The sequence below is a fragment of the Anneissia japonica genome, unplaced genomic scaffold (assembly GCF_011630105.1).
Source record: "Anneissia japonica isolate Jap-2015-1 unplaced genomic scaffold, ASM1163010v1 scaffold1065_len1792383_cov172, whole genome shotgun sequence".
In the NCBI taxonomy this organism is placed as follows: domain Eukaryota; kingdom Metazoa; phylum Echinodermata; class Crinoidea; order Comatulida; family Comatulidae; genus Anneissia; species Anneissia japonica.
Genome location: NW_022684135.1, coordinates 224,822 through 239,678, shown reverse-complemented (window position 1 = coordinate 239,678; position 14,857 = coordinate 224,822). Strand labels below are relative to the sequence as shown.

General features: G+C 33.5%; 1 protein-coding gene across 5 annotated transcripts in view; it reads right to left on the bottom strand.

Annotated features, from left to right (window-relative positions):
- Positions 1 to 14,857, bottom strand: part of LOC117103761 (myosin-VIIa-like) — a 46,302-nt gene that overhangs the window by 11,426 nt on the left and 20,019 nt on the right. For 4 of the 5 annotated variants that reach the window (XM_033244396.1, XM_033244385.1, XM_033244379.1 and 1 more), the window contains exons 9-30: positions 14,221 to 14,480; positions 13,270 to 13,348; positions 12,726 to 12,857; positions 12,138 to 12,273; positions 11,621 to 11,877; positions 11,349 to 11,410; positions 10,721 to 10,904; positions 10,430 to 10,609; positions 9,806 to 9,901; positions 9,525 to 9,647; positions 8,987 to 9,094; positions 8,549 to 8,746; positions 6,517 to 6,726; positions 6,197 to 6,280; positions 5,599 to 5,688; positions 4,819 to 4,845; positions 3,029 to 3,243; positions 2,447 to 2,564; positions 2,048 to 2,176; positions 1,685 to 1,858; positions 820 to 1,047; positions 524 to 694 (exon numbers count right to left, since the gene is read on the bottom strand). In XM_033244396.1, coding sequence (XP_033100287.1) covers positions 524 to 694; positions 820 to 1,047; positions 1,685 to 1,858; positions 2,048 to 2,176; positions 2,447 to 2,564; positions 3,029 to 3,243; positions 4,819 to 4,845; positions 5,599 to 5,688; positions 6,197 to 6,280; positions 6,517 to 6,726; positions 8,549 to 8,746; positions 8,987 to 9,094; positions 9,525 to 9,647; positions 9,806 to 9,901; positions 10,430 to 10,609; positions 10,721 to 10,904; positions 11,349 to 11,410; positions 11,621 to 11,877; positions 12,138 to 12,273; positions 12,726 to 12,857; positions 13,270 to 13,348; positions 14,221 to 14,480 — 3,261 coding nt within the window. The remainder of the gene's footprint in view (positions 1 to 523; positions 695 to 819; positions 1,048 to 1,684; positions 1,859 to 2,047; positions 2,177 to 2,446; positions 2,565 to 3,028; positions 3,244 to 4,818; positions 4,846 to 5,598; positions 5,689 to 6,196; positions 6,281 to 6,516; positions 6,727 to 8,548; positions 8,747 to 8,986; positions 9,095 to 9,524; positions 9,648 to 9,805; positions 9,902 to 10,429; positions 10,610 to 10,720; positions 10,905 to 11,348; positions 11,411 to 11,620; positions 11,878 to 12,137; positions 12,274 to 12,725; positions 12,858 to 13,269; positions 13,349 to 14,220; positions 14,481 to 14,857) is intronic. The other variant, XM_033244404.1, reaches the window with a different exon arrangement.

Sequence of the window (14,857 nt, the reverse complement as noted above, 5' to 3'; positions counted from 1 at the left end):
CATTTTATCGAGTCTCTTTTGAAACAGCGCCACCAATATCTCACAACTTTTTACTGGGAGACATCCAGCAACCTAGCCCAAGCAAATTTCGTTTTTTAGACACATTTCTTCCTTTGAGTACTTCAACAACTAAAAACACTGCAGCTTTCATGTGCCCCTATTTTATTTATTTATTATTTTTTTTTGGCATTTTGTTTTCAAAGACTAGCCTACGCCTCTACAACCACAAGGTTGTGAACCAGTCACTGAGCACAGATAAATACTGGTAATTATGTAGAGTAAAATGCCTAGGTCTCTGGATGTCCCTCAGTGGTAGTTGCCAGATTCTCAAAAATTTTTTCATTTCAAATTTAGCGAAAATGTTGTATATATAGTAGCAAATAGCATTAAAAATAGCAGTTTATCACTATTCACTGACTCCCTTTTATTCTTATTTGAAATGTTTTTTTTAATTGTTTATACTTGTTTTGCAAGCCTACATGTAAATATAATAAAAAGCTTCGACTTTCAAATAAAAGCTCACATTTCTGTGTTCTTGTCGAACCATGTCAGCCCATCGTTCAATCGTTTTTGAGCCTGTCATTGCGCTGTCTGGAATATACATCGGCAGTAGACCAATCAAACGATCCATCACCATTTGAGGACCGTACTCTACGTAATATTGTTGAGCAGCTGTTGCAGCCAAATCAGAATCCTGGTAAAATAAATTAGCAATCAATATAAAAAAAAAGCAACTGGCAAAAAAGATTTATTATACAAACATACATACATGCATACAGATATATGTACATAGGGGCATAAATTAGAATGACCACATACCCGATCACATCTGTATTCACCAAACTTGATTCCTCTCACAACTTGCTGGTAGATGAGGTTTGTGCCAACAGGATCTTCACGTGCATCATGCCATGGGGCAAAGATCTCCTTACGGAAGAACAGACGCCATGGTGCGTTACGTTCTTGGGCACCCTGTTCCTTTGCATACTGTTCACACTGGGAGATAGCATCCATAACATGATCCCCACCACTACCTAATGAGGAAACCTTTTAAAAAAAAATACGCAAATATTTCATCTATGTAAAATAAGAAAAAAACAAAATTAAAACAAAATTAAAGTTGGTGTTGGTAGTAAGAAACCTCGAGGATATAAAATGAATTAACAAAAACTAAAATGCATTGCTACAAATCTATAAAGTGAAAAAAAAAAAGTTAGTAAAAGTAAGGGTAGATGGAGATTGTTAAATATAATTATATTTACACAGAATAGTTTTCACCTGGGCATCAGTTTCAGCTACAATGGCAAAATTTGCTAGGTCTCCAGTCAGATAGTGCAAAGCTACCAGTTATTTTTTATAAATGCTGTAATGATAACTGTGCCATGTCTACATTTGCATATCTGAAATTTTTGTATTTAGTACATTGTATTTTCATGTATTTGTATTACCAAACGTGTATAGTATAGTTGTGTATGATGCATTGTTGCTGTTGAAACCATTGGACCATCAAAGATGGAAAAACTCTAAAATATCTGGAAAGAAAAATGGAAATGAAATGTACTTACTATTAAGCAGTCTTGAATTATTATTCAAAAATTGCATACCAGTACCATATAGCCAAAGAAAAACCTTTATTAAACATAAGTATAAGAATTATTACTACAAAATACAACACTGTAAATACCTTATCAAAAAGAGCAATGTAGAGGGAGAACCCAAATTGATCTTTAAGGCCGATCTTCTCTGCCAACATCGTACACAGTTCACGTGCTGTTGTCGCGGAGTCTGCTAGCAGAGTTTTTGTTGTGCCATCCATAAAGGTTATGGGTAACATGATTGGCTTCTTTGATTTAGTAGCCTAGATAAAAATAAAAAAATCAAGCACTCAAATTATTAATTTAAGTAATAATTTTTTTTACAATTACTCTCTTTAGATGCAGACAATTAAATTAATGTTATATATAAAACTATCTATCAACAGAATTTCTAAAAATTTGGTGTAAATATTAGTAAAATTACAACCAAATATTTGCTTAACACTGCCCACCTGTAGCTCCAACCAACTTGGGGGTTGGTTCCTGGTGTCATTAGCGAAAGTCCTCCTTAGGCGCTCCTCACAGTACGGTGCATACCCTGGTGGGCCTTCACTAATAAAGCAACGCAGATACTTCACAAACTACCAAAGAAAAATAATTCATCATCATGCAGTATGTGTGCAAAAAACTGAAATTTGGGGGGTTGTTTGGGGTTTTTCTGGAAACTGTTTATTACCTTCTCAAAAAAGTTCAAATTTTCTCAACTAAGGAAAAAATTATTAGTTAAATTAACAGATATTGTAAAAAAAATGCCTTAGTGAAGGTAACAACAACAATAACGAGAGCGACAACGGGAGTAACCTCAATATCAAACAACTACAAAAGAAATTTGTGATTAATAGTTGCCTTACCCGATCTGTGGGAGCAAAACATCCAACACAAAGTGAGAGCAAAATCCAACCTCTCGCATGACTCCCCTTGGCAGTGTTGCCACTCAGTTGTTTGCAGATCATACAGTATATTTCATCTCTGTCAAAGTAATGTAATAAAATGGAAACCTTATGACATGGGAGGTAAAACAAAAGATTTTGAAGAATAAGTAAACTCTAATTTATGTTTCATGTACAAGCCATGGTTGTTCCATTGAATGCTGCCACAAAGACTGTAACATGTATAAAAAATGATGGTAAGTATGGCTACTTTTCGCAAATTTAGCAAAAAGCTGATGTAATGTGGAAGCTTTTCACCACATGCATGGGTGGATGGGTGATTTCAAATAAAGTTTCTAGGCAGTCTAGACATTCAACAGAGCTTAAATCTTTTATAAAAGAATCATAATAGCTCCAATGGGTTACCAAAGACGGAGATTTTCGTCTTTGGCTCCCAAAGCGTTAATAGTGCTATAATTAAATTAAATGTAATTTTTAGTCAAAAAAGGTCATAACTATCCAATAACATGTTTCATCATTATTTGTGTTATTTTCTCCTCTCACCTGAGTTCTGGTCTCAGGATGCCATGACCAATGATAAAATGAAGTTTCTCAAGATTAGATGTTGGTCGGTCGATGATCATGCTGTGATCGATGTCTATCTCTTCTCCATCTCGAATTCTTTCTGCAACATCCTGTGAGATCTTTGACTTCCTCTTGAGCGTCAAGGACACAAGTTTTTTCCGAACAGTGCTCTTCCGTTGAGACCCTGACATGGACTACAGAATAAAAAATAAACAGGTATTTATTTTTAAATATATTATTATTCAAAAAAAATATATATATAATACATATAAGATGTATATTTCTATCCAATTATTTAATCTTTAATTCTTTTATTCTATATCCAAATCACATGACAGGATAGACATTAATGTAGAAGTTCATTGTCGTCCAATATCAAGTAATTTGGTACTTATTAGATACAATCTGATTGGAGTTACATTCTCATACCTCAGTCTCTGTCCGAGGTCAAGACCTAAACATCACTCTCAACAGATAAATTTCAATGGCATAGGATCATTACTTCTTGACATAGTTCTTACCTTTATGGTACATGTTAAATAAATACTGCAACTATTCTTCAAACTACATCGCAGTTATTTACATATTCATTTCATTGTTTATATGCCATGACCTTTAACATTACACCAAAATATCAATGCACACATAAAACTACAAGATGGATTAAAGAATAAATATATTATAGAATGTCATAGCCTTGTTATAATTTTTTTAACCTAGATACTGGAGTAGGAAGGTAAAAATTATAACAAAGTTTACACCTCCATTCAACAGCTCTTACAATCTTATTATTTACAGTGCTTAAATGCATTGCAATCTATATAGCTACAGTACTAAAGAAAAGAGGTATAAAGGAAAAAGGGTACAAAACCTCAACAAAGCTTCAAAGAGCAAGTTACACAGAAAGAAAAATGTGCTCAAAGAGAATGTGTACAAATGTTGTTACTATCTATGTACAAAATGCTTTTAAAAATGTTATACTCTATGTCTTGGTAATTGCTTGGTTTTATCACTTAAAATCATCACTTTTGTCATTTTTACACTTAAATGCTACAGTAAAAACCATTTTGAGCTAGATTTGTTTAAAATCTTGTACTTTAAAACCAGGGAAAGATTTATAACTCCTATCCCTGTTTGTATAATCTGTTTATAGTGTATATAATTTTTGAAAATAGCAGAATAATGTGCTCAACAACTGATTTTTACACACACAAAAACAAAAAATATATATAAAATGGCAAGCATTAAAGATATATATTGATTTTATAATTAACTACTGCATCATGCCAGTATCTTAACAAGCATTCACTTTTGTGCTGACACATGTCCTAAAACATTCAGCTGATATGGAATTTTCAAATTTAATATAGTTATTGATATTATTTACTATAATTATTATATTTACACTGTTAAGTGTACTTTTTATATTCTTTATTATGTAGTAATATAATACTACTGTATAGGTATTTTTATTTTATATGCCAATCACAGTCTTATAGGATTATTTTCTCAGGAATGGAAAAACTGAATTAATGCACTCAATTGTCATTTGAATTCTGTCTATATATTCTGCCTCTATAGGGTAACCAATCTATGTACAGCGCTCTCTACTGATTATTATATGAGAACTTAAAAGAAGCAATAGAAGTAATACAGAAACAACAGATAAAAACATCTGTATAAATATAAGCATTTCTCTATATTTGTTATGCAACAGCACAAATTTAAAGAACAGAAAAATCAAGAAATGATATAAAAAATAAAAATACCATTTTGTTTCCTCCATGCAGACTTCGCTGTAGAAAAGAATTCAAGATGAGTGGAAAATGACATGAGAATGGGAATAGAAGTTGTTGGAGAAAAAAGTTGTTGAATAAAACATCTAACCACCTATCTTGGTAAAAGAGGATTAAAGTAGTAATTTGTAATAAGGAAACCAGAGATTATAAAGAGGATCTGTGTATGAAAAATCATATATAGCAGTAGAAAGCAGGAAATATGGTTGTCAATAATATTAAACTGAATATTCTTATAAAAATTATAAAGCAGGATTACTATGGTAAACAGATTTAAAACAAGAATCCATTGTTGAGATTGTATCAGAAGACATTATCTATACCGGCATCTGGGATGGTGGGTCCAAGTCTCCAAAGAGACATCGTGTCAATGGCACTTTGATTTCATAGTCACGGGACTATCTTTTACTGCTATGACATTATTTTAAATATTTCTACTAGTATTGAAATAGCTACCTTCTTATCTTTGTTAATATTATTAATATTATCACTTATTTAGTTTAGACTACATTTCCTTTTCAAAAATATCATTATTGTTGACTTGCCATGTAAACCTTAAAAAATGTATATTGGAATGCGCAAGTCCAATGTTTATTCACTCCAATGGTAGATCCTGAAAGTGCATTAGGAGCTTTACAAATCCAAAAAAAAGTTGTACATGAAACATGGTATTATGACCACATCCTCTTGTACTCCTATTTTTAGATCTTAATCCATCTCTAATTCTTGAACTACTAGAAAATTATTACTTACTGCCACATCATCAGACATCTGTGCGAGTTCCTTTTGACCTCTGCTTCTGCCCAGAGTATTGTAAATCTTGGTCATAACTGATTTGCCATCCTAAATTAAAATTCAAACAAAATCAAAATTAAGTCTTGAAGGCTTAGGTTTTTTTTCGGTATACAGTGTGGCATATGCTCAAATTTTAATTGATGGTATTTGGCTTTGAGAAGAACTGTTTGGATGGTAACGTCCATAATCAAATTATTTATAAATATATTTATCGGTACAGCTTCAGTATACCACCGATACTATACAAAGAGTATGTAAGCAACCAAATTTAATGTCACCTTAATTGTGATAATTACATTAAAGGTGTTGATCACTGACAGAACTTAAAACATTGGGTAAGCTTTTCTCCAAATGATATTGCTCTAACATTAAAGACATTTTTAATCAAATGACAATATTCACTTGGGTGATTTTTGTAATTTTGATGGACACAAAATAAAGAAGAATCAAATAGTTCAGGTTTTGTGCGACATTATACGTACGACATCACCCAAAGAAGACTGGTCACACACATTTTTCAAAATTATGTTGTTCATGAATACGAGTGATCACTTACCCTATCGGCCAATGATGCGTGTGCTTTGGGTTCAGGTAGATCACCCATAAACCTTAGAATTGTTATCCAGACAGCCAAAGCAGCCTATAAGTGAGACGAAAAATTATGACTGTGCAGTTAATAAAAAGATATTAAATACAAAATATTTCACAACATCACTGATTTACATAATTTTTGCTACAGAATTTGTTTAATTGATTGATTCAAGTTATCAGCATTCAAGCTATCAAAGCTGTTGACACCAGATGAACGATTGCATGGCTCAAGTCAAGTGTAGAAAAAAAAGTAAAAAAAAACAAACCAAAACTATGTTTACATACACTTCGATCGCCATCATTTTTCAGATCAAGTAGTGGATCAGTTAACTTCTTTCTGACGTATGTTGCTGTGGCACCGCCTTGAAAGTAGGTGGCAGCAAATTTGGCAAACTTGTAGTCTGAAATGTCTTCCTCCAGATCTGGTACAGGCAGTCGTTGATTTGGATCATCTGGGCCTCTTTCAATGGCTTCCTTTCGTGACCTCTCCAAGTCCTTAAAAAAAAAAAAGAAGAAAAAAATGATGATTTTGCTGAAACATCAAAGAAAAAAAAAATGTTTTCAGAATCACCACAAACACAAAAATGAAACAAAAAGTTTCCACAGCACACATGATCTTATGTATCACTGACAAGAATGTCCTCTGGCATTAATGGGTGCCAAATAATGGGACAGTAAAATAATGCCAACAACGTTGTAAAAGTATTTTGTGTAGGCATGTCCTCTTATATCAAGAGTACACCCTCAGTTTCTAAGTGAGTATTCAGAGCGAAGCTAACACGTAGCAAATAATGCATGATTGATGAACAACGAGGCTAGTGCCATAATTGGCGACAAGTTGAAAAGTTGGAACAGTTGGCAATTATTAATGACTGCCATGTTGCTTTAAGCCCTGTCCCAGACTATCAAATTTTATTTGACAATAACATGTGACATGCCTAAATATGGGCATGATGACATCACATCATGATCATATATAGGCACATCATGACTATATATGGGCATAGAAGAGTTTTGGGTCAAATAAAACATGCTAGTCTGGACAGGGTTTTACATTATGAATAATGTTACAGCATTTTAATTATGTGAAATGCAGGTGTTTTGCTGGTTTTCAGTGAACCATACATGCTCACTGGACAGGCAACAAGCTGCGCTGATCAGTACTGAAATATACTGTTGTCAGTGTACAGTGCCTGAGACAGGAATTGTATATGTAGGCTATAGCTTAAACATTACTTATTGGTAAACACGGAGTGACTGGCATTAATGAGCTGAATGAAGAGGTTGTCAAGCAAAAGTGTGTTCAGACCGTTTAGTTCTTGTAGAAGCGTCTTTGGATTTAGACTACACAGCTACAAATATAATACACTTTGAGTTCTTCAGCATTTGAGCCATTATAGAGGTTCCTATGCAATATAGAATATAAAAGCATTAGAAAGAACTTAACTGCAGCCATACACTATCAGATTTTGATCTCTCAGACTTGACAAGGTTCAATAAGACTTTGTTTGATAGCACTTACATGTTTCAGACATTTCTGATCAAACAAACCAAAATCTTATAATTGAGCTGAAGCTTCATAATTCAGAAGATGTTTACCTTCATATACAAGGGTCTTCGTGACCTAAAACAACTCGTTCCCTAAAGGCCAACTCAGACAGCGTTGTACAACGCAGCCCGACAAGATTCATCTTCAGGAACAGTCTTAAGCCGTCATGAGAAATATTAAACATTTTAATATTCTACAATGCGACTGGCCGTGACACAAACCATCGAGTCTGTGTTGAACTCACACAGACCCGACACGACAACAAATAATGTCGTGCTGCACATTCAACGACGTTGTCTGAGTTGGACTTAAGTCTCATATTATATTAAGTATAGGATCATGTGTATACATTTTTCTTGAGAAATTCACAGTGACTGAACCTCTAGTACAGTTTTCTCCACTCTATCAAATTATACATGACAAACAACTGTGATATGCCCATATTTGGGTGTAATATGACATCACAATGCTCAAATATGGGCATATCACACAATTTTGTTACATAAAATTTGATAGTGTCATCAGAGCTTTAAGACATATCACTCCTGAGACACATCCATAAATATAAAATTCAAGACCCCTCTAATTACGAGACACTTCTAATTCGAGACCACTTTTTCAAAGAACCAATAACAATCTTCAATCTATTAACACTAAGCTAACCCTCTATGTGGAAACTGAACTACAAGACTACCCCAAAAATTTCCGGTCCTAAAGGTGGTTTCGAAATTGGAGGGCGAACTGCAGTAAGAAGAGAATTAACTCTACCTCAAACCCTACTGGAGCTTGGCCACTGTTATCTTCGTTGAGTATCTCACCGAAGACCTCGTCCACTAGGTGCTCATCACTGATATCGCGATTCCTTCGCTTCTCTGCTTCTGCTATCTTCGCAATATTATCAAGTCGTTCTCGTTTTCTTCGTAAATCAGCATCAGCATCTTTTCTCTCCAGCTCTTTAAGATGTTCCTGTGGTAAAAAAAATATATCAATTCAACAATGGACATTCATAATTATCATTGTGTTTTGTGACAAGATTTGAAATTTCAGACATGGGATAAGGTAACTGAGTATACTATCAAAGTTAAAAAATTATTTAAATGGTATAAGGTAACTGAGTATACTATCAAAGTTAAAAAATTATTTAAATGGTAAAGGTTCCAACCATTTGGAATGTAGACTTATACTCAAAGTACTATAATACATTACCTGCATCAGTCTTTGGGATTCTTCTTTTGCTTTCTTTGATCCCATTTGTTTCTTTAACTGTGATTCCATCTTCTTTCTATACTTTTCTGCTTCCTTTCTTCTACGGTGCTAGAATTGACAGGTAAACAATAAAATTATATTAAATAAAAATAGATTTGTAATAACAAAAATACATTAATACTTAGTACAACCCATTTCAAAATTGCCTACTAAATATGTACTTAAAATAAAACCTACATAAAAAAAATATATATATATTGGCTTATTTAAGATCCTAATTATTAAATATAATAAATTTACTTATAATTGTTTAAATGAATTTTTAATTTTATAATAAAATAACTACAGATTAAATAAACAGATATTTGCAAGGGGAGCCAATGATCATATTGTGGTTTTGATTAATCCACTTTTAATATTCCTGATAAAAACTGTAAACATCCTAAGGATGTTCATTTTGTGATTGGCTGGCTGTGAAGTTTTATTAGTTTCTACAAATTACATTAATCATCACTACAATGGTCTGGCAATTACTAACCTCATTTCTGATTTTCAGATACTGATTCCTTGCCAGCAACATTCTAAAACCAGATTGAATCTTGACAATACTACCAATGTATTTGCGGTGTTCTCTACGTACTAGGTAACCACGGCAATAAGCCTGTTTAAAAACAAAAAAAATGTATAACAATCGTCAATGTATCGATGGAAATTTAATTCACTCTGCTATTAGTTGGAAAAGCTCATTGAAATTGAAAAATCTCTGGCATTATTGTCTGACAGCCCACCAATGAGGAACTAATAAAAACATCAGCTCACCTGGAAAAGCCCAATTCTGTAGCGTATAAAGTGGAACTTGTAGGAAAGTGTTCTGGACCTAATGCATGCCTGCAACCTCAGGAAACCTTTTCTCATCTAATATAACAAAATTAAAACAATGTTAATAGGCCAAAGTCCAAAAAATAAGTCAGTTATGTGGACTACAATCATGTTGCTGGATACTTATTACAGTTCAACTAACCACTGCAGTTGTCAAAGTAATCACACTAACAGTTCCTCTACAGTAGTATTACCATAATAATTCCACAAGTAGCATTGGCAGCAAAACTGGAGGCAGTGGTAGCAGCAACAAGAATAGCAGTGTTGGCAGCAGCAGCATTGGTGGCAGTGCCTACCACCGATGGTGGTAGCAGAATTAGTAGTGGCATCCGTAGCAGCAACAACAAGGGCAGTGGTGGCAGCATCATCAATAAATGTTTTCTCCACAGGTTTTGATTTCTATTGTGTATTTTAACATTATTCCTTTTTAAGTACGATGCTAAAATCTCATCGTTATCTCAAGTGCCTTATTATTAGATATTCATACACATTCACTCATCATAGATAAGCGCATAGGTACACGCAGTTACCAGTACAAGAAAATAAAATTCATTGTAAACTGACCTTTAAAAACCGCACACGTTGTGCAAACTTCTTCCAGCAACGTTGAATGTAGATGGCACTCTTCCTCATGGCAATGTAGCGTTTACGGTAGAACCATCCGCGCACTACCTTCTGGATGATGATACATTTCTCAGCTAAGGCTCGGTCCCTTGCCTGCTCTAACAGTAAATCTTGAGCATCCTAGAATGGTAGTAGCATCTTTTGTAAACAGTCTTTTTTTGACAACAAAAATTACAAAATATTCAAAGCCATTTATTATTCAACATTGAAAGTCATTGAAACCAAATGTACCTTTAAGAATACTTTTTGATGGCCTAACTGCCAGTCCTGTCCTCCTAACATATCTGTGCAGATTGTCTTACTGGCTGCCCTACAATTTTCTTTGTGCGCTGGTTTTATTCCAGTTCCGAGTATCCTGTATCTAGCAACAAACTCATAGAATGTGTGACGAATGGGATAGCCAGCTCGACGAATGCTAATAAAAAAAAAAAAAAAGGAAATGATAAAGTGTGCACAGTAATAAAATCCAACAGTAATACATTTATTATGTATTAAAATGATAGGTCATCTACTGGAATAGAATTACTATTGCCAAAGTTGCGTGTACAAGTATTACAGCTTCTCTGTACTAAAGTACACAATACTGCCATTATGCTAATTACTCAGTCTAACAGTTACTAACTACAGTATGCCGCTTCTGGATTTGCAAGCCTCATTTATACTCCCTGTGTGAAGAGAGAAGACAAGCATGGCATGATTTTGAACCCACGACCTCTGGACTGAGAGCACAATGTCATACCGCTGTGCCACATGCCTCCATGTAATGAGAGGGTTCACCGGCTTTTTACAAATGTGGATAACTTGATGATCTAAAACTTTTAAACTTGTAGTAATTTCTTTAACATGAGGGCACACTCACCTAATGGTCTCCATCATTCCAGAGTAACGGAGCTGCCTCACAACAAGTTCACGTTCAAAAAACTAGGAACGGAAGAATATGAAGATAATCAATTATATGTCACATGCGAATAAGAAACAGTAAAAGACGAACCTCATTTATAGATTGGATTTATATTAGCAATATTTTATGGTGTGATTGAAAGCAAAAAGTTTGTAAAAAAAATTGAAAATTGGGTATAGTTAAGTTTTTTATCCAGTAAATAACTTAATAGCCTAAGTAAATAGACGTACACTTGGTTTCTTAAATTCATTTGGCTTGATACAGCGCACAAAAAATGGTTGGCAAGCATTTAGTGTCTTCATCAATAAGTCAAGCGACTTCTTAAACTGAGCTCCAAGTGTAGACTTTGCCACTAGTGACGACTTTCGTTGGTCACGGCTGGTGGCAAAGTCAGCTTTGAACAGCATCTTGAGGAAGCTGTTTCCACCCTTCTGGATGAGTTCCAAGAAGTCTGGGCTAAATGTATCCCTATTCTTGTCCAGGAATCCTAGAAAAAAAAAAGAAAATCTCTTTATCATTTTTATTAACCAAAGTTATTTGTATAGCAAATCCAATCATTAGAAAAACTCAATGTTCTACTACAAGGTTTTATAGTACAATACACAGCAACTGCTAAATGTCTAAACCCGAATTTTCTAGTGACTCAGAATCGTGTTACTTTTTTGATATGGAGTAACTTCAGCAATAACATTTTTTTTTGTTAGTGTTTCATTTACATTTGAAACATCATTGATGATGAGAACTTACCAACTGTTTCATAAAACACCTGTCCAGCAAAATGGTTGATTCCAAACTGAGTTCCAGCAGCAGAGCGTGCTTTCATGTAGAGGGGGTTTTTGCCATGCTGATTGTTCAACTTCTGCAACATGGTCTTGTCCGTTCCCTGAAATTAAAACACAAACCACTAAATATACGTTTTTCTCCTATTTTATAGTAAACATTTCAATGACAGTAATATATATAAGGCACAAAACTTTTTAACAAAAACCAGCAGGTCTTAGGGACAAAGCTCCGATGAGCGCAACAGTAAATTAGCCCATTAGCACCTAGAAAAACTGGGCAATTTTGGGCTCCATTTCAACAAGTATTATACATTTTTATAAATCACCCTTACTGGTCGAACAGAGAAGCGAAATGCCCTCCCCTTGTAGTGCCGACACTGGACTTAGGGTGGGGTTAAGCCCCTCGAGCTAAATCATTTTGGCATTTATATAGCGAATTTAACCAGTTTGAATGTTTTTTTATACAACAGAAGGGTGGTTTATAACCATGTTATATTCCAGTCTGCAGAAAATATGTGAAAGAATTACCATTATTAGAAAGAAGTAACCTTACCCTTGGGAAGCGACTCTCTTCATCCACCAGAGCAAGAATGTTGAGTGGTTTGACTGCGATCATGTCCAGTGTTTCTTGGTTGTCCACAAATTGGATGTGTTGCCACTGGATACCTTCTCTTTCATACTCTTCCTGAATTAAATAAGAAAAAAATACAATAAATAATAACAACAGTAATGGAAGAAGTAAAATAACTATAATTCACTATAAAAATAATAACAATAAACAATTCGTAGTTGATATTATTTACTTAATTTTATCATGTTATTATAAAATAATTTTTTATACCCTGTTCACAGTATCATGTTTATGTATGTAAAATAAATTGTGATTAGCCCATTTGGGGTTGATGACATTATCAGGCCTATATATTGGCAAAATCAAATATACTTGACCAAAACAACTGATAGTATTGAGAGAGCATAATAAACTTTGTTGTCTTTATTTTTGGTTTCTATTGTGATTAATAATGCTTGTGATTATTAACTACTATTAACTTTTAACAAAAAACAAAAAAGTACAATTATCATCGCAGATAGCTCACCTGTTCAAGCTTGAAGATATGTTGAACAAAAAACTGTTGGAGATTTTCATTTGCATAGTTGATACACATCTGTTCAAAACTGCAAATATAAATTCACACAAAAGAATATTAAACATGTACATATCATATAGTACATCATTTATTTTGCCTTATACAAATAAAATAAAAAGGACTTCAATGAAGCAAGATTACTTAAATGTTATAAAAACATAACAGTTAAGAAGTTCTCTACAAAGGAAAAGGCTCACAATGCACTTAGTATTGATTGATGATAACTGCATAGAACACATATTCTATTATTTTCAATTCTGATCGCTGTTATGTGTTGTCCATTATGATTACAAAAAAGAATAAGCTTCATCAGTCTTTCATAAAAAATTTGAAAATCATCTTCAGTTGGCAAAAACAGAATACTAAAATGTGACTGGCTCTGGCAAAACCCTCTGTTTGTAGGAAAAATTCAAAATTGAGTTTTTGGTGTTTTTAAATTCTGCATGAAGTCTTCTTTAAAACAGTGTTTGGTTGATGGAAATTGGTTGAGTATTACCAAAGTTATGAATATTTATTTCATTGGATATCAGCCATGTAGGTTTTGAGAAAACAGCTTCCAAAGATTCCAAAATCAATAGTTTATCATTAAGATTTGTATTTTTAAATTAATTTTAATACACATTTCAGTTAGATTTAGTAATTGATATTTTATAGAAATGTTCTTCAAAATTTTTTAAATCTAAAAACAAAAAACATGAAAATTTTCAAAATTTGATATCTCGAAAGTTTTTGGTGCTTGTGGAAAATTTAAAATTGCAATAAACGGAGGGTTTTGCCAGAGCCGGTCACAAATATTAAAATTCAAACAGAAAAAAAATCTAAAAATTTAAAAAAAATTCAAAATTAGGGCCTATTAGTTAAGTGCTATAAAAAAAAACATAAGCTCCTCATTCTCCTTACCTGTTTTTACCAAAATTCTCGAATCCAAAAATATCCAGAACACCAATGCTGACCCTAACATCCTTTACATTAGATTTGGCCCGAAATGTTGCATCATTTACTTTATCAACGACCCAGATAAACATGCGGCCATATATGGCCTTGACGAAGGCATCTCGCATGTCAATGGCTTTGGCTTTGTTAACCGGTGATACAACGACTTCGCCCGCAGCGATGGTTTTCTTTGTTGATAAAGCATTCTCCAAAGCTTCAAGATTCACCTGTATAGAAATTATTCCAAGGTCAATTGATGTTAATACATTCAGTCCAGAGTCAATTATAAAAAATATCAGAAAAACCTTCAAAATTCAAGTAAAACTTGAATAAGCTCATTTAAATGCATCAAACCATTCTAATTCCTTTTTATTCAATTTACCATATATTTTTCATTTTAAATGTATCACGTAGATTTTAGCTGGACCACAATGAAAACCAGTGCCTTTGAATTGTGCATGCCATCCGGAATAAAAAAAGGTAAAAAAAAAAATCAGTTTTTTGCAGATTTACCAACATTTTACTACAAAAATCCCTAAATTTATTACCAACCAAAAACTGAAAGGTCCAGTGATTAATTGAAATATACGCCATCATGTTGGGA